This window comes from Miscanthus floridulus, chromosome 5 (genome assembly GCF_019320115.1).
Source record: "Miscanthus floridulus cultivar M001 chromosome 5, ASM1932011v1, whole genome shotgun sequence".
NCBI classification, from domain to species: Eukaryota; Viridiplantae; Streptophyta; class Magnoliopsida; order Poales; family Poaceae; genus Miscanthus; species Miscanthus floridulus.
In genome coordinates, this window is record NC_089584.1 from 118,479,408 (window position 1) to 118,499,027 (window position 19,620).

The 19,620-nt window shown below is 43.4% G+C and overlaps 1 protein-coding gene across 5 annotated transcripts; it reads right to left on the bottom strand.

The window, feature by feature from the left end:
• Nucleotides 1–4,501: 4,501 nt before the first annotated feature.
• On the bottom strand, nucleotides 4,502–15,113 carry LOC136450585 (uncharacterized protein At4g18490-like). Of its 5 annotated transcripts, none has more exons than XR_010758385.1 (16): nucleotides 14,972–15,113; nucleotides 13,778–13,842; nucleotides 13,376–13,487; nucleotides 13,096–13,278; nucleotides 12,207–12,992; nucleotides 11,780–11,959; nucleotides 11,566–11,697; nucleotides 10,143–10,328; nucleotides 9,894–10,065; nucleotides 9,012–9,076; nucleotides 8,728–8,767; nucleotides 8,153–8,311; nucleotides 7,588–7,700; nucleotides 7,433–7,508; nucleotides 6,114–6,227; nucleotides 4,502–4,683 (listed from the first exon to the last, which is right to left on the bottom strand). XR_010758385.1 is itself a non-coding variant. In XM_066451087.1 (15 exons), exons 2-15 carry the CDS (start codon nucleotides 13,839–13,841, stop codon nucleotides 6,204–6,206), a joined length of 2,292 nt encoding a protein of 763 aa, XP_066307184.1. In that variant the 5' UTR covers nucleotide 13,842; nucleotides 14,972–15,113; the 3' UTR covers nucleotides 4,709–6,203. The 5 variants fall into 5 exon arrangements, 3 of the variants coding, with proteins under 3 accessions (XP_066307184.1, XP_066307185.1, XP_066307183.1); XR_010758384.1 differs by having other exon boundaries at nucleotides 6,114–6,406; XM_066451087.1 differs by lacking the exon at nucleotides 4,502–4,683 and having other exon boundaries at nucleotides 4,709–6,227.
• Nucleotides 15,114–19,620: the final 4,507 nt, after the last annotated feature.

The following is a 19,620-nucleotide window of genomic DNA, read 5'->3' on the forward strand; positions in this document are numbered from 1 at the left end:
CGCTTCGGTTAATACCTGAGATTAATCAAGACGGTCTTTTTTATTAACCAAGGCGGTCACAATTAACCGTCTCACAAAATTGTTTACGGAGGCGGTTAGATAACACTATTCTGCTTAAGATAGAAGGTGGTCTTCTCATGCAAATCGAGAAAACCCCCGAACCTCGGTCCCACCCATATACAACGGCACCGTTGCTCACGTGAGACTAGGCAGGGCCTTAGACTTGTGCTTTGGTGTGGACAGGCGAGGGGATATTTTTGGTGTGGACAGGCGAGGGGATGCGGAGGTAGAGAGTCGAACTCCTTACCTGGGGCTTCCCACACGGGGCAACCACCAACAGAGCTACTGCTCGTTCGCAACAACTTTATAGCAATAAAATGGTTATATAGGGTTATCTCATATACTTCTCCTTTTTGAAAATGCAAGTGACTTTTCACTTTCGATACCATATCATATTGTTGTCCCAAACGTGTAAGTATTTGTAAACTGAAAGGTGAAGGGAGTACATGCTTGCGCAAAATTGTTATATATACTTACTGTCTACGTGGGATGATATCCTCATCTCTAACAGGTGCTAAATATTAGTTTCCATCTTAGCCTTCCAACTATAGTAGGCAAGCAAATGGTTGCTAGCTCCTTTGTGGACCCAAGCAAATTAAGAGAACCAGTCACTTGTATTTTCAGAGTAGTTAACTATTTCTACGGTTGGTGTCATTGGAATACTGGTTTTACTACGTAGTACTTTATAGTTGAGATATATATGGGCTTGACGACGGCCGATCCTTTGGAATGGCTTTAGAGTTCTAATCCCCAAACCGACCTTCTAATGTTTATATGTTCCATCCAAAAAAGATCATTTGATAGAAATGTTCACCTTGTGGTCGAGCATCGAGCGAACTTTTGTTTAGGCTTATCAATGAAGAGGTTTCGGGGCATGGGGTCGCTGTGGCATTACAGGCTCTGCCAGTGCCAGCAATACAGCACAAAACAAAAGTTGGTAGTAGCCTATTCAAAAGATATATGTATTAGGCGGGCCTCTCTCAATGCTCTCCATCTTAGCTTATGTTTTAGGCATTATTAATGCATAGCCACATTGGATTAGATCCAATAATAATATATGGTGATCACTTAAATGAGGAAAGTGAATGAGCTAGTGTCTTATGGAAGAATGCTATAGTTGAAACCCGAGACACAAAAAAATGCATTGGTCATGGAATGCTATTTAGATACAAGCTACAAGCAAAATGTAGCCTCCTATAGTTCACCCAGCCACAGGCCGATCTTCTTGTAACATAACAACTCTTTATTCTTAATACAATGATATGCAATGCTCTTACATATTTAAGAAAAAGAAGATACAAGCTTTAAACATTTTGCATTGGGAGGCTTGTTTCTTACTATGCATGCATGTGGCTCTGTTAGAGATAGCTATGGAAATCATGTAGGAGTATCTGGAATGGGCGAATGGCGTTAGCTAGTAGCAGTCTCTGCATATAAATTCTGCCTTTTCTTTTCCAACGGCCGATTGAACAGTGCAGAGATTATTTTTGCGATAACTGCAAAAAGTATTCATTCCGAACGACTGTGGTCGAAAATTATCGAATTACAAAACTCAACATTATATAGTGGATTTTAACACCCACCCCCACCGCCCAAAAAATGTAAAGCATGCAGGACTAAACAAATGACAACCCCCAACCCCCCCCCCCCCCCCCCCCCCCCCCCCCCCCCCCCCCCCGGGGGGCTGTTTTTTTGAAAAATAATGTAAAAGAGCACTGTATGATTATTAAGTAGGAACAGCAAAAAGTTAGCACCTGGAAAATGTGCTACAGCGCAAACCGGAAAAGGAAGAAGAAAAGAGATACAAACCAAAAGCTTACAACCGAGAACTATGTTCGCTTGGCTTATAAACCGTACTTTTTCAGCGAACGAACAGTATTTTCTTCTCACAACATATCAGCCAACAGCAGCCATGGCTTATCAGCCAAGCAAACATGGCATAGAGATATAGTATCTGAAAGAACAAGAGAGTTGTTGTGGGGATCATCAACAAGCATGACATCTCCCTAAGCGCCCACATCCGACGAGGCGACGATACATAAGAAACCGTTCTTGGCAATCTTCCAGAGGCAGCACACGAGCTAACTCATCACGGTGATCATCATCACCTAATTAATGATGTTGAGGGTCCGGGCCTCCGGGGCTCAGGCGCTTGGACTCGTGCGCCGCCACTCCAAACGCCGGGCCTCTGCTCTGCTCCTCGCCGGGCACCGTCATCTCGGCCATTGCTGCCGGCTGCCCGTGTCCGGCCGGCAGCGCGTCCGGTCGTCCTCTCGGAACCCGAGCCGAGTCGGAGCTCAGGACCGCAGAGAGCAGCAAGACGCCGAGGAGTAGGTGGCCAAGGTGACTCGCGCCGGTACGCGCCATCGCTTGCTTCGGTGGTCCTGGGTCTTGACACTCGCCGAGCCGTGAGCTGCAGCTGCAATGCCTAGTCCTATCACTCGTGCGGACGCTAGCACTTGCAACGAGCCTAGTAAAGGTGCTAACGGTAGAAAGATCATATAAGCCGAAGCTGGTGATGAGTCTAGAGCTACGAGGAACACCACCTTATATAGAGTCAGATGTCTTTGGAGTAGTCCAATGCAGCAAGAAAAAAAATACTCAATTCTGTGGACCCGAACGGTTAAACGGCAGTTGGTGAGGGCTTTTTAGCCGGCTGATCACTTAACAAACCAGAGACGGAGAATCTGAAAGTAACTAAACTTTGCAGCCTGTGGAAGCCGAACCACTAATCAGGCATCTCCGGAGTGCAAGCGGCCGTTCAAATCCCTCGTACAAGGATGCTTCCTTCAACCATTCTCAATGCTCCGTACTCGCACCAGAGGACGGCGTCTATCAGGGGCGGCCGAAGTGTGTTCCTACTGCGCTCAGGCTCAGGCTCAGGGGAAACACAGGACAACGGGCAATGGCTTCTTGTGCGTACCACGCGATCGAATGGCACTAGCTGCCGCTAGGCAACTGGCGGAGCAACCAAGTGAATTCTTCGGAATCCATTTTGATTGATTGATTCATCTAAAAAGCGTTCGGTTTTGATCCTGACCGACGATGAAAGAAAAGGAGAGCGCGCAACGTTGGACGAGATAGGTAGGATAGGACTCGGCAGCCATAACAAAATGAAGCAACCAATCCAATGAGAGATGAAATGGAGGGGGACGAATGAAGTGTGTCCTGGTAATGAAGTTTTCTTTTTCTTTTTTGACGGGGTACAATGTAAATTTCTACCTATTTTACCGAAGAAAACACAAGGGAAATTATAGAACATACCCTATATTTATAACTTGCTTGCAATGTAATTTGGCAAACTTGTAGCCATTCGGCTCTGAGCAAAATTAATGCATATTCAGGTGGGAATTCTCTCCCACTGTGACTTTAAAAAAAAATTCCAACGACTTCCATGATGCCTACAGCCTATGGAGCCGGTAGGTCGTGGGCGTTAGCTTAACGTCCTATGGCCACTTAGACTGCGTTTGGTTCAAAAATGATATGGAATGGTTCCATCCCCCCCCCCCCCCCTTTTTTTTTTTTGAAATGGAATCGTCCTATCATCATGTTTGGTTGAAAAAACGTGTTCATCTCAGTTTTTTTAGAGACATGAAAAGGAATAGGGGTGACTCCATTTTAACACTGTCAGCCACATTGTTAGCAGGTCCCATATGTCATGTTCTTCACCTTCTTCCCCTATTTTGGACGGAAAGCGCCGCTCCACACATGGCTGCCCTCCTGTTGGCTGCCGCGTTGCCCACGTGGCCTGCAGGAACTTGATGGCGGACACCGCACCGGCTGCACCACCCTGCCCTCGTCCTCCACATATGTGCAGCCTCATCTTCCGCATCTGTGTCGCCACACACTCGATCCGCGTAGCATCGCCGCCAGGCACCGCCCATGGCATCCTCCACACCTGTGCGGCCTCACCACCACCATCCCACGACCTCGCCGCGCCGCAGCCGCCCACAACAAACTCCCTCGCCCACGCTCCCAATCCCCGCAACCACCACACCACCGCTGCCCGCAGCCGCCGCCCTATGCATCACTCATCCTGCCGGCACCACCGCACCTGCACATCGCCCACCAACCCGGCACCGCCAACATCTACACATCACGGAGATGAACGGCCATGTGATGGGAACCGAAGCCATCCCTTATGGTCCCTTCATTTTCTCGAATATTCCTCTTTGAAAATAGGTAAGCGAGCCCGTACCATTGTCTGACGAGCCCCACGACAATGTGAGAAGAGGGCCAGGCAAGCTTGGCCGGTTGAAGACGAGAGAGGAATTGGATGGGAGAGAAAAGATCGTGAAGAAAAATATAGCCCTAACATGCGGGATCCACATGTCAGGGTTGGTAAAGGAGGTGAGGGAAAAAATGGGATTCATCTATAACAAGATAAAGGGGATTGAAGAAAGGGGAACATGTGAAAATACACTTAGGCATCAATTGGAATTGTTAGGAAAGTGTCTATTTTTTTACAAACACAAACTCTCATATACATGCACATATACACTGCTATGAACACACGCACTCACACCCTACTCCTATAAAAACATCTAAAAGACTCAGTCCACAATCTCAAGATTAATGAAATCACCACATGTGCCTTGCTGTCGACGGACAAATCACCCATCACTGAAAGAATAACACGATTAAAAACCTTAATAAGTTTAAAAAACATAGAGCACATGCATCAAGTCAAAACTTAAACCCAATTTGACAGGTTCTATAACACAGAATCTAACCAGCTGTGCTAGTTTGCAAGGAAAGCGTTTTTTGTTGTGAAACTACAAGTACAAAATCATATCAAGTCACTTGCAAGATTCCACAATACAGACCAGCACAATTACAGCAATATGCCCCACGCCATTACTGATGGCAAACCAAATAAGGATGGTTCAAACCTGAGGATGAGACCTATGGGCATTTAGTCGAGACGACCAGGGCAACGAGAGGTAGTACAGCATTGCATCTCGAAATGGCTTTCCACTCACTAGTGTTAAACCCGCATTTACATTAGTGCAAGGTTATGGGATAGCTTCCACTGACTATTACATTGGTCTTATCCTGTTTATTATATTTATTAAAAGTAGTGTATGTCACGTGTCCAGCTGTAAATAGAGATAAGTCCATTCCTTGCGTAATCAGAAACAGTTTCACTTAATAGATTACTCCGCAGCACCACTTCATCCACTACCGGTCCTATCGTTAGCTGAGTGACCAGATCATAAGGATGTAAAGCACAGTCGCTTTTTCGCTATCACCCTATTCGGTTGGCTTATAAGCCGTACTTTTTCAGTCAACGAACAGTATTTTTCTCTCACAACAAATCAGCCAACAGTACTTTCAGTCATGACTTATCAGCCAAGCGAACAGAGCATATATCAAAAATTTAAACAAAGCAAACAAAGTTCATGAATGTGCATAGCACATGCACTAATTGGATCTGAAGGAATTTTAAGCAAAAAAAAAAATTCAACCTAGCTAACGACATGAATTACTTCATGGAGGGAGGACCTGTTCTCCAATCACCATGGGACGGTATGAGGTCCCGCTGCTCAAAGCTACAGGCCTACAGCTTCACTAACATCGATCTAGCATGCATGTTCGAAAAGTAAATAAACGAAAAGAACCCACTATGCCTTTGGTTATTAGCCATCTGAATCTGTCAGTGCTACTGAAGTGTGCTGCAACTAGATAACCAACATAGTAACGAAATTTACCAGCTTTCAACACTAACATACCAAAAGCTGGAAGCTAGTAATAAGCAACAAAAATTACTATAGCTTTTCACATTTGGTGGAAAGGGCAGCCTAGTCATCAACCACGGTTCTGCTCTTGCAACTTCTCCCTAGCGGCCTAGCATCAATCCAATGTGAACGTTTTGTCACCAACTGCAATTGGCATAGATGAAACCAGGTATTGCCTAGTGCAGCAGTGCCATTCTAGTCATCGAGTCCACAAGGTCATATCTCACTACCAGAAATCCAGAATTATTAGGTAATAAGATGTAGGCACTCAACAGTTGCTACGCTATGTGAGCGGACTCATCCACAGAAGCCAACCTTGTACCAAAATGCACGAGGAAGGTAGTAATTCAAGATACTTCAAGATTGCATTTACGCTGGATCCTGAGCTCTTTTGTTGCATTTACATTACCCACGCTCCGCTGGTTCTCCCTGCATTTGTCCTGCGTCAGTGCTGCCAAGCACAGAAGCACCAAGTTACCAAGACAAACTAATGACTGAGGTTTCCATTACGAACGCAAGCCACTAATAATCAGCAATGATGATAACTTACTAGTAGCAGTAGAAGTGGCGGATAAGAGGTTCCAGCAAAGAGCAATATTGATAATAGACTGACAAGAAGTTCATAAATACAGGTAACGAAAATAACAGAGTTGTCCAGTCAATCAGTACTAGCTCTTTCCAGCCTAAACTAGAAGACAAATTAAACTGACAGGACGCATGCAAGGCAAACATCAAAATGTTTTGCAGCTTGCGTAAATAAGCATCATTCTACGTGTACCGTAATTTTGATTTGGAACCCACATTTCATCGAATTTTTTTCCCTGCGCCAAATCGTGATATTACTTTCATTCGGGGGAGGGGGGGGGGGGGGGGGGATGCTTTTCAGTTACTTTAGAAAAGAAAGAAAAATGGTACAAGCTAGGTGAATGTTTTTTGGTATCAAATGAAACGTTTTATAACTGCACATGTCTGCATCTTATTCCTGCACCATTTCCTACTGTGGGATACGAAATGCACGTTATGAACCTCGAACAGTAAAACAAGAAAGACTAAGAGCTGTTACCAGCCATATAGTAGTAATTCTTGAAACAGTAAAAGAAAAGGTGGTCTGTTTCAAGAATTGGCCAGAGCAGTATATGACACATCCCTATATATATAAAAAAAGAGGGGGGATCCAAGTTGCCAAAATAGCTCAAAATGAGGGTGCCAATGCAATTCTTGCGGCTGAACACACACTTAAAAAGGCACCACAAACAGAATTATTTACTCTCAAATCAGAAGTACAGAATGTGGTCGCTAATGGCTACCAGCGGCAACTAGATACCTAATGGAAGGGGGTGTGCGTGGGGGTACAAAGTAAATTGTCGGGAGAAAGAGCTTGTCATGCATTAAATAAAGACTGGCTGGTAATGTGTACGAGGGTAGTTTGCTGATGTGCCTGAGAACATGGCAAAAATTGTTGATGAGGCTAACTATGTGGAGACTAAGATCACGAATGAGAAGTAACTTGGGCCATAAAAAATGATAGATATTAGGTACCACTACAGGAATTACAACTTTCTCCATCTTAACTTATAAAGAACTATATATATCTTAAGCTGATAACATAAATCGAAATAGGGTGCTTAACTTACAGCGTTAATGGTGCCAACTTCCTCAAATAAGTACTTCTTGGATCTCAGGTTGTTTGCGAATTTCTGAATAGAGCAAATGTTCATGTGGTGAAGGGATAACAAGTTTAATATCCATTTAATTGTAAAAAACAAAGTTGATAAAAATCAATTAGGATATTTTCTCCTCAATCATTGGGTGGTTTAACATCAGCATTGTATTGTTGTTAACGATAGCCCGAACTGCTAGCTCTTTAGCTTCTGCATGTTTCCTTTTCAATAGTATGCATATCTGCAGTCAGAAAATAATAGGTGAAACGAATTATTAATCTAGATCCATCTGTATACTAGCTCGGGAATACAACATCATGGTAAAGCAAAAAAAAAAAAGGTTAAAAGAAGGCGACAACATTAGAACAAAAGAATAATTCTTTTTAATGAAATAGGAACTGCTGAAATTTTCAAATATCAAGTTCTCAGGCTATGTCAATTAAAAAGGTGGATAAGCCTCTGGTAGAACTCAGAGAATCATGCTAAGATGCAATACATCATCACATTGGAGGGTTTTCTTTTAGATGGCATAGTTGAAAAACTTTCTTTTGAGTAAATTTATAGGTTATAATTGTAGAGCATTAAGAAAACCTCTACAGGCAGTTTCACACATAAAAGCAATTGGCACTCTAGTTATAGTAACAAAGCATTGGACAGTTCTTTTATGGTAAAGCACTGGACTGATTTACTCACATCCTCAAGCTCCTTTCTACAAGCCTCAGCTTTTTCTATGTTTCCATCATTTTCTAACAACACAGGCAACTCTAGATCTGAAATGGCTTCCATCCCAGGTGGCATACGTGAAGAGCTTGCATTATCCACATGAGCTTTTGGAGTTTCACTTCCCAGAATCTAACAAGTGAAATCAATAAGGGCATATTAATTAACATAATACTGACTCCAGTTCCAGATGCGAGTCAACTTTTTCCTTTTTCACAAACTGGAAGTGAATTTTTTTCCTCAAATGGGTTGAAGAGCTGATTCCATTAAGAAGAAGAAAAGAGTCATAGACACAACACCGCACACAACTAGAAGTGAGGATTAACAAATGGTTTCTGTGGTAATATATCTTTAAACAAAATAAAATATATGACCTTATGGAAGTATTTCTTGACAAATCGACATTTTTTTCATTCAACGTTCCATTCATGTTAGTGATCATTGTTTCAGATATTTTGACTATGTACCACAATGACCTACGTTTCAAATCGTTTGAAACTATACAATACATATACTTACAGATCTTCAGAAATGTTCATCACACTTACCATTTCGTTTCCCAACTCTGGAACAGTTCGAGGTGATTTTCTGCATTTAAATTTGCAAAGTTGTTACTCCCTCAATCCCAAATTATAAGACGTTTGGGGTTTTCTAGATACATAATTTTTGCTATGCACTTAGATACATACTATGTCTAGAGACATAGTAAAAGCAATGTATCTAGAAAAACGGAAACGTCTTATAATTTGGAATGGAAGGAGTACTTCCAAAAGAGAGATTTTATGTAGCCATCAAAGATGTTATGTTTATCAAATACGATCTAACCAACAACCTTACAGCTGGAGATCTCATGATGTGTCTGAGCACTTTAGGAGCTTTTGGATCTAGAACAGATTCCTGCAAGTCAACAGCATGAACAAAATTACTAATGAACTAACACAGACATTTTTTTCTTATATCTCAAAAAAAAGGCACACGAGACAATACTGACAAGTTCAAATATGGTGATTAAATTTTCTGCCTATTGCCACAAAAGAGATAACTAGTATCTAGAATAATAAATGCACTACAGTAGGTTTTTGATGGAACTCCATAAAATGTATTTACAGGATAAACTAGAAATATGATATTTGAGAACATAAGTCCTTATACAACTTTTTTATATCACATGGTGCGTTTCTTCAGTAATACATAGGGTCTCAAAATAGGAAAAAGAACAAGCTATAATATAAGGTATATAAGGTTTACAGTTAAATGAATCTGATCCTTATCGTGTCATTCTAGGAACTTCCATAGTTCCACGGAGTGTTTTATTTTAAGGTTACGACATACGGAGTATAGTGAATAACCTCTTGTAAAGTTTAATATGAAATCATCAAGAACAATATAGTATTGTTCGACAAAATAGTAAAAAAAAATACTATTGTAAAAACTTGGCCCATAGGGAGAGACGTCCCCAAGGGCCAAGGCATTACAATTAAGGTTGCGAAAGACCCCGAACGCCAGCTGCCCAGGACGCAATTAAGTGTATTTCTGCAAGTAGTTAACTCAGCGAGGTCCTCTTGTTTCTGTTTACAAAGTAGCTTCTCGATAAAAATGAAGAACAAACCTCGGCTTAAGAGAGTGTGGATAATCCAAGTAGGAAACATGTTTTAGTGTAGAAATGAAAATCACTTTCTTAGGAAATATAATACTTGACAGGAAGAGAACATACCTCAGGAACTTTCTCCATTATGGATGGGCTAGGCAGTGCAGGTTTTCCTTCAGGAATGGAGTAAAGGATTCTGGATGTTATTACAGGGGAACCCTTTGTCCCACTCACTTGTACTGATTCCTTCTCTGGAACCATGTCAGACTTCGGACTTCTGATTCCTAATTTTGTAACTCTAAATTCAGATAGATTATGTTAGCTGCCACTATGTAAGTTTAGAAGGAAAAGAACATCTGGAGGAGAATATTATACCTTGCTCCTGTCAGTTGAGAAATTGTTGATATTTTATTATCTTTGGAAGGAACACCTTGCAATGAATCAGAAGCATTGCTACTTTTCAGAAGCACATGATTTGCAACAACTTTATGTCCAGCGCTATGTGCTGTGCTGCTTCGAGCATTCAGTAGAGACAAGTTCCCCGAGATAGGAGGCTCAAGGCTGAAAAAAAGGTACATACATATATATATTAGCATCGAATCCAATCTGACAAGAAGTATTCAAGAATGCCCTGATTATACTAAAAAGGTGGTTTCAGCTGCAGAAGTAAATGCATTTATAGAAATACATAGATGTGGTACAATAATATGTTATAATCAGCTACAACTCACAACACTTAAAACCCGAATTGTCTGAACAGTCAAATGATGTCCTTTCATCAGGGAGCACAGTAAAAGGAGTCCATCAAATTTCAAGAATCATGACTTTACATTATTATGAAATAATCAGCGCTATAGTTGTTGCAAATGGAGTAATTTTCCATATATATAATGATCAAGTGTTAGACACTAGCTATAGCAATAAACATATTAATTTCAGTATTTTACCTCCACAAACTGATACATTTCCAGTATTGAGAATTAGCAACAGATATCAAATAAGGATACTCTTTGGCCAAAATAGCCTATCACATGAAAGGTTAATAAAATACTGCAACAAATGACGATTATGGAAACTGCAACAATTAAGTAGATGTGATCCATTCGACTTGATGAATCAATCCCATATCTGCAACATCCTTTTATGCACAAATGTACTAAATAGTTTTAAAACTGTCACAGATTTACACTTTCCATGAATACAAAACTATTGTATTTCCGATGAATTATGAAGGTCCTCATCCATTCCAATATAATTTAATTAGAAAGACCAAGAACAATAATATTGAAACCTTACAGCAATCTTCATTCAGTTCAATATTAGGCAATTAGTTCTACCACAGGGGTTCAGATACTGAACAGAAAATATCGAATTATGCCATCGATCATAGAAAGGACAGGTCAGAACTGCAATGTTTATAATGAAAACTAGTTCTAAAGAACAAGGCAGATAACATAGAAATTGGGCCTGATTGCTGCAGATTTTATGGCTGCAGCTGAAACAGTAATGCGCCTGCACGGCACTGTTGCGAGTGCTGGATGCAGCTGCAGCAGCCACAACCAAACACAGCCAATTTATTGTACAAGCTCCATTCAGGTTAATATCAGGTCTCGTAGCAGATATATCAAAGATGCTGAAAATAGTGAAACTGTGTCATCCATGATAAATTGACAACATGTAAAGAACAAAGAGAACTTGAGAAGTGTTGTGCATGCGGCATGCCCAAAAAGAACCTGCAGAACAAATTTTAAATATGATGCATTCATAATGCGCAAGATTTAGGATGATAATTTTTTACCCTAATTTGGCATTTCTGTCACCTTTGACATTCATGGAGGTGGCCAATAGCCCATTTGATGGTGGCTTGCTGTATGTTTTTGATAAAGCAGTGTTAGATTTGTCAGGTACTGCATTAGCTTGCATGTGTTCCCTGCGTATTTAAAACCACATTCATTATTCGATACACTATTAATATTCATGAGTATATGCTAATCTGTCCATCTGTCTACCACCTCTTCAAGTCTGTAGGATGTGTGGTCATCTTTTTTATCACTTTACTTGCACTGGACAATTGATTTAAGGCTGTTTCTGAAGCTAGTTCGACCCTGGTTGCTTTCATATGTACAGACTTGGATAAAAGAGAGAAGCTTCCTCTCTCCTTGGTCAGTGCAGGTTCAACACTTCTGATTTCCCTGCATGTAATTGTGAGAAATTATTTCAGGAAAGTAACAAACATGTAAATAGATCCATTGTGTCACACTTCTCCATATAGATTTGCTGCCACTACATTAGAATGCATTATGAACAGAAGCATGGTGCACCAGAAGTAGAATAGCAGGCTATGCATTCTATGTTAGTATTTGATAATGATAAATCACAGTGGAGATCTAAAAGTGTTTTATATTGTCAATGATGAAGGCGCATTTGACAAAGACAGACCTCTGCATTGAACAAGAGAGACTCTTGGGACCTGAAATCTCTTCCTCAGTATTCTTTGTCCCATGTGATGTCTTCTTTAAAAACTTCTTAGGAGCGCCACTAAAACTTTGGTTGTCTTGACTTCCTTCATTAAGCGAAACACTTTCCTCCAGAACCTCATTCCGGGAATTAAATTGGCCCACCGGTCTTCTTGAGACATTGGGATTAATAATGCTTGTGTCCCTGGATCGTAAACCATTCGACTGCTCATCGTCATTACTCTCCCTTGATACATGAACTTTACCAGAGTTCAGTATAGGTGCATCTTTACTGTTCACAGGATCTGCTAGCCCTTGTGTTGGATCCTCACTAGATATGGCACTGCAGGAGAAATCCTGAGAAGGTAGGTTAACAGCTGCCTTCGTTGGGTATATCTCTTTAGGTTGCTCTCCAGGATTGTCATTGAGCACTGAATCTACTTTAGTTTGTTCCACTGTAGCAGGATTAACACTGGTACGTTCTTGCATCTTGTCAGATGAATCAGCAGCATCGATATTTGAAGTCTGTTGACTGACATTCTTCACACTCTCATGATTAGTCAGATGAGAAGGTCTCAAAGTGCAAGTATCAAGTGTATGTGCTTTGTCCGTACTATTATTCTCTTCAAGAATAGCATTGCCCTTGGCTGAAAGACCTCTTTGTGTATCCTTCTTAACCTCTGAGGAGACAGGGCCAGATTTGCCAGTAAATCTACTCGTACTATTTTCTTCAATTCCTAGTTTTCCATCAAGACTAAACTTTCCCAGCCTGTAAGCAAACAAAAACCAGAAACAGAAAAACTAATAGCATGAAGTTTCATATCAATATATAATACGATTTTCAGTCTTCTAGCACCAGTGGTTTAACTTACTCATTGAAATCAAAGGAAAAGGAGAAATTATCCTTGTCAGTTTCCTTTTTCTCTTCAGAAAGATCTGCATTTGAACTGCTGTGCTTCACCTTTTTCTTCTGAGGACTAGAAAAATCCAGATCAGACATGCCCATTTGAAAGGATGGTAATTTGTCAAAGGCTCCATCAAGCCCGAAATCATCTCTGGTTAAAGAAATCATTTGTTAGAACCATCATGAACAACGAGCAGTTGATCGCATCAAAAGTTGATGGATTCAAGCCTTTCAAAAGATTAACTCACAGATTGTCAAAGCTGAATTTCTTGCTACTCTTTGGAACTGTGAAGTCAATTGTGTCTTTTCCTGATTTTGGTAACTTCCAAGATGAAAGAAAATCATTCCCAAAGTCTTCATCTGCCAACATATAACAAGCATATGTCAGGTCAAATTAGAAAGAAACTGCCATCAACTCATAGCAAAAAAAAAAAAAAAAAAAGTGGATACTGTTCAAGCATCATAGATTACTTTCCGAAGGTAGTGCTAGTAAGAGCCAAGTATGATGAACATGACCCTTGGTAGTTTCCAATGAGAGGTCTCGGTTTTAGCAGTATAGTGAATTTTAGTCCATGCAGAGCATATAGATAAGGAATAAGGGCCTGAGATGATCTATTAGACGAGTATTGACAGCTCACAAGAGGACATACCAAGGGATGAACTTATATTTTTAGCATTTGCAGTAGAGACAGCTCTTTTTCGTGATTCGTCCATACTGTCAACAAACTCAGACCGCATTCAAGGAAAAAAGGGAAATACGTTAGAAACCATCAAATTTATATAAAGGCAAGATTATCATGTTACAATAAATATTATTACATTACCAAATCAATGGATACAGGAAAATACCAAAACACACACACACACAGCCCCCCCCCCCCCCCCCCCCCCCCCTTAGAATTGGACATTGCAATTGATACTAAACTAATCCAGAAGGGGGAGGGAAATCATCTCAGTGATGATGAATAAAACATGTCTTGCCAAACAGAAGAAAAAAAATCAGAAGCGGAATAGTTTGTCTACTAGTCACAACAAGTTTGGGTCACCTGCGTCCCTCTCTCAGAGATGTTATATTCAATTGACACCATCCAGTAACTAGCTCAAAACATTTATATCAGTGGCACAACAATGGGAGGAACAATGCACCTTAAATTTTAGGGGCTTTGGCATTCATACCCCCAGTTTCAGGGCTTGTGGTGATTTTGCCCCTATTTTTTAAACTTTGTGTTTTTGCCTGTTATTTCAAATCGAAGCAAGACTTTGCCCCAATTCTGTTAGGTCATTGTAACGGTGTTAATTCTGAGGTGAAATAACAATTGTGCCCTCGCTTTTGTTGGTTCTTTGTGATTTTACTTTGACCCCTGTTTTGGATTCAAAGGTTTAGACATTATTTTTTCAGATTGTCAAGGATTTTGACAACAAAATTTAACACAAGTGGCTGCATATGTTTTAAATCTGTGGAAATTTTGCAAAATTTTAACAGCAGTTATGCCAAAATATTGACATACACAAACACAAATCATTATCACACAACCTGCATTTAATCATGAAATGCATAAACAACAACCATAATATGAGTACCCACACCCTATGCATCAGGGTACATCTTACAGCTCCCGTCATTTAATTTAACTAACACAGAATCCGCCAGCGATGTTAACTTCAACTGCAGGTCCCTCACGATTCACTGGCAGATCCAGTAAAGGGACATGGGTGTACACATGTACACCCAATAATTTTTGCAAAACTTCGAAGTTAGGAGGCATGTCAAATAGCTAAATAGCTTTAGGTTAGGGTAGTCGGTGCTCAGTTTGAAGAGAAGGGAAGAGAAGGGGTGGGAATACCTGGTGGGTGCTCGTCGCCGGCGAAGAGACCAACTGCCTCAGCAGCTGGCTTAGGGCGGCGGCGGCGGCCCACCAATCGTCGGAGAGGGAGAGGGAGAGGGAGAGGGAGCGAGAGAGGCAGACAGAACGCACGAGTAAGGATGCAGCGGACGGAAGGGGAATGCACGTTATGCAGCGACGGCGGGAAGGGGGGAAAAAGCGCACCCGCATGGGCCTTCTTCTGGGCCGGTTGTTTTTCACAATTTCTTTCAAAATTTCTGTTTTCGTTTCTTTATTTTTCTCTCTCCTTTTTAAATTTTTTATTTTTGTTGACTTCATATGTCTTCTCGTCATGGGACACTATCAATGGCTAGTACAACATTTGTTTTAAATAACAGAAACAATATTGATATTTATGAGTATATAGTAAATTGTAAATAAGTAAATGGAACTTTTATATTTTATTAAGGTTGAATATTTTCCTATAGAAGCTAGAAGTCATTATAACAATTTCGCAAGTGTTAAATGCACCGGTGGCTTCTGAACTTCAAAGCATGTGTCACATAGGTGCACCGCATATCGTCTATGCCAACTATGTCAGCATTTATTGCTGATGCGGTGTGGTAACGTGGCATGTATTTTTTTTTATTTAACCCATCCTATTTATTTTTTGTCTTGAAAAATAGATCCTCCCTTCTCCTCTCTCCCTTCCAACAGCGGCACCGAGGCCACTCGCCATCGTGTCGGTGATACAGCCAATCGATCGATATTGTATTGTACGCCAGAACCAATGGAAGGACCTAGAGCAATTATTTGCCAGTTTGTTCGTCGATGGATCCACCTAGGCGGGTGTCGCTACCGCACGCGGGGGATTTTTATTTTTAACCCTTTTAAAAAGAATTTCTAAAAATAACACCTTCGAAATTTTATTTCTAAAACTAACCTGCCTGGCTGATCCAATCTTCTTGGCGCGACCAAATGCCTATGACGCGCCAACCCGCTTGGCACGGCTGGCCTACCACCTTCAACCTCTTCTGTCACCTATTCCGGCTGAAGAAAAGAGGCGGCGGTGGTTCCAAGGTGGTCGGCAGAGTCTACCTTCAGCTGCGCGATGGAATGGCGGGCGAGTACCTTACTGTGCTGCTGAACACATAGCTGAAGGGGTGGAATGCGAGGTGGTTTTACATGAAGCAGAGCCACCCTGCCGTCCGCTGCGACGCCGACCACATTCCGGAGAGCCAAAAGAGTTGGTCGGAGATGCCAAGCAGCGCTGATATGGAGCAAGTGAGGGAGCTCCTTGGCTTAAAAAAGGGCATGAAGACCAATGGTGGATTGGTGGCGGCGAGCTTTATAGTGCGCCGCATTCAGCCCTGCAAGGAGAGGGCTCACGCGGCGTTTGATTTCAAGGGGGAGACCGACGGTACCCGGGAGAGAACGGAGATGCTGTTGAGGGACGTAGTGCAAGAGCGGGCTGCAGAGCTGTTCTCTCCATTTGCCTTGTTCAACTTCTCAGGGCAGACGAGACCCTTTCACTACAAAAATCTGCCTCCTCGGGTAAATATCTCAATTGTGTGTTCCTAATGCTCTTTATCTTCTGTCGTTGTTGAGCAGTGGGCTGATTCATTTATGCAAAGATCCATTCGCAGGAAAGATCGGTGTACTTCTTGGGCGTGCCGAGGGGCGATTGGCCGCAGGCGATAGATGTCCAGCCACTGACGCAACCTGAGGAGGAAACCGTCAGTATCTCATTGGAGAGTCCATCCCCAGTGTCGAAGAAAATCCGGGGGAAGAGGGCAGCGGTAGACGAGCTCGGAAGAAGAGAAAGACGACGGGTGCCGCTCCCCTCAAGCTAGGCAGCATCTTGCTTGGTGGTGACCAAACCACTCGGACACGAAGGACCGCGGTGTTCGAGTGGTCGAATGATGACAAAGTTCCAATTGCTCCTCCACCGAGCACGAAGGCGCCTTCACGTAGCACGCGCACGGAGGAACAGTCGAGGGGAGGGGAGGAAGTTCCCCAACAATAGGTGATGGGAGCCCCCGAACAACAAACGAAGGGAGTCCCCGAGCAGTAGGCAAGGGGAGCCCCAGAGCGACAGGCGGAGGAAGTCCTTGAGCAGGTGAGTGGAGCCCCGGAGCGGTGGACGGACAAAGTCCCCGAGTAGCAAACTAGGGGAGCCCCGGAGCGGCAGGCAGAGGAGAGGTCGATGGCAGAAACCGCGGGACCTCTACCCCAAGACACAGGCGTCGACCCCAAGGTCATGGCTGGGGGATCGGGTAGGCAGCGCCGGTTCAAAAAATCTACTGGAAAACCACTGCGTATGTACCCTTGTCTTGGAGTTATTTGGTTGTTATTTCCTTATCCTTTTTCGGCGATTGATGAGCTGATCTGATGCAGAGCGAGGCGTATGGAGGATCTGGCCCCGCCCGTCTAGACTGACGAGCAGCCGAAGGCTGGCCCTAGGGCGAAGGAGATGCCGGTGGACCCCATCTCAGAGTCCCCAGGTGCTCGGCAGCCTGCGAAGGAGTCAACCGCCGCTGCTAGTGGACTTGGCGGCGATAAACAGTTGGCGCCAACGATGGATGGTTCAGCAACGATGCCCGGAGCAACGGCAGAAACCACCGGGTCTTCAACGGTGAGTGCAGGAGATGCCGGTGCCGCACCTGAGTCTGGGGCGGTGAAGCTGGTGGCGCCTGAGGAGCAACAAGCCCCTCCCAAGGCATCGTAGGGCATGGTCGGACCTGTTGTCTGGCCATGGAGCCTCCTGGTAGTGCCTCCAGCTGTGGCGGAGAACTACGAGGTGGAAGAGATCGAATGCGAGGAATCTCGACCCCAAGCTGTCCGAATCCTCCACAGACATGGTGATGAGGTGGTGGTCGTTGAGGAGGAGGACACCACCAGGGAGCTAAAGAGACCGGAGTCCGCCCTTGCTGGAGTGATGAGACAAATCAAGGTTTGTACAACATCTGTAATGTTCATCTTTCACGTTGGAGATTGTTCTTCTTCATGATCTTAGCGTTTATGCAGGGGATAACTCAAACTACCGAGCAGCGGTGCTAGCTGATAAAGAGGATGGAGCCCTCGCCGAGGATGGTGAAAAACTCAAAGAGGTGATGAACCTTACGGAGAGAAACATCCAGAGGGCCCAACGCGAATGAGACCTTGCGGAGTCCAACGTGCGGGACCTAGAATACCATAAGGGCGTCCTGTCCGAGCAGCTGGCGACCATGTCCAAGTAGCTACACGGCAAGTCTGAGCAACTGTCGAGTGCTTCCGAGCAGCTAGAGCGGAAGTTCGAGCAGCTCAGGAACATATTCAAGTAGAAAGCAGGTATGGAGTATCGGCGAACTGCTAGTGCTTTGTATAGTTGAATTGTATATCTTTAGTGATGACTATTGTGCTTGTAGAGCAAGATGCGGAGCTCGGCCAACTGCGCCAAGCCGTCGAACAACTCTGAGAGGAGAAGGCGAAGGAGTTAGGGCGAGCAGACAAACTGGCCGAGGAGCTGAAAGGTGAGTACTTCATGGTCGGAGTTTCTGCTGAAGTAGTTTTCTTGCTTGATGGAACCTTGTAATGCTTGTAGACTACCGTTAGAGGGTCAAGGCATTGTTTGATGTGCTGGTGCAGGAGGCTAGGACCCAAAGAGACAAATTCGACGCCATAGTCACCGAAGTGAAATCGGTGCTCGACTGCGTCGACCTGGAGGTGGCTCCTTAGCCTAACGGTAGGCCGCCGTGTTCGGACTCCATCATCCAGAGGTTCAAGGCGGCGTGGGAGAACTTCAAGGGCTTCAACCGCGACACCATTGTTACCGCCATTACTCATGCCCTTGCGGTGGTTCGGTCCCACTATCCAGCCATTGACCTTTAGGCGATAGGGGCCGATTTGCCGAAGGGATGGGCGAGGTAGACCACTAGCAACTAGAGGATAAGGTGGAGGACACGGCGAAGAAGCTGGCCGGCGACATTGACCTGTTCGGTGAGACGGACGGCGATGGCGAAGCTTGGTGATCTGCTCGGAGAGTATGCTCTGTAACATTTGGGGAGGGTAGTTAGAGCATGCGAGAGCGCAGAAAACATTTATGTATGTGTATAAATGTTATAAAGTGCATGTTTATGCAGTTTGCTGGTATTTGTGGTGAAGAATTGTTGTAGTAATAACCCAAACACAATTATACATTGTATAAGTAGCGTCCGAGCAGTTAGTTTATTACTAAACACTTTGGCCTTAGCTAGCCCATAGTCCATAACGTCGAGCGTGGAGCTCGTGCACGTGTAGGAGGAACAGGCGTCACCAAGGAACCGTAGCCAACCACCCATAACGCAGAGCATGGAGCCCATAGCACGTGTAGGGAGAGATCGGAGACTGGGTCTTCTCCATAGAGCGTAGAGCGGAACTTGCGCTGCTCGGCGGTTAGCGAAATAACTTGGAGATAAACATAGTATAAGTGGCGTCCGAGCAGTTAGTTCTTTACCGAGCTCTCGGCCTTGGCTAGCCCATAGTCCATAACGTCGAGCGTGGAGCCCGTGCACATGTTGGAGGAACAGGCATGACCAAGGAATAGGCGTGTAGCAAATGAACGACATTTGATATTGCGGTTGTAGTACCTTCACAAGCCTTCTAAATATTTGGCTATGTAGACGCAGGTGATTAGGCGTTCTTCCTTGACC

Coding starts and splice junctions, on each gene's coding strand:
- LOC136450585 (XM_066451086.1), bottom strand. CDS start 13,841: ATGGACGAATCACGAAAAAGAGCTGTCTCTACTGCAAATGCTAAAAAT. Junction 10,329..11,565: donor GACAGAAATGCCAAATTAGG/GTAAAAAATTAT, acceptor CCTTTTTTTCAG/CCTTGAGCCTCCTATCTCGG. Junction 8,768..9,011: donor ATGAGATCTCCAGCTGTAAG/GTTGTTGGTTAG, acceptor ATTTAAATGCAG/AAAATCACCTCGAACTGTTC.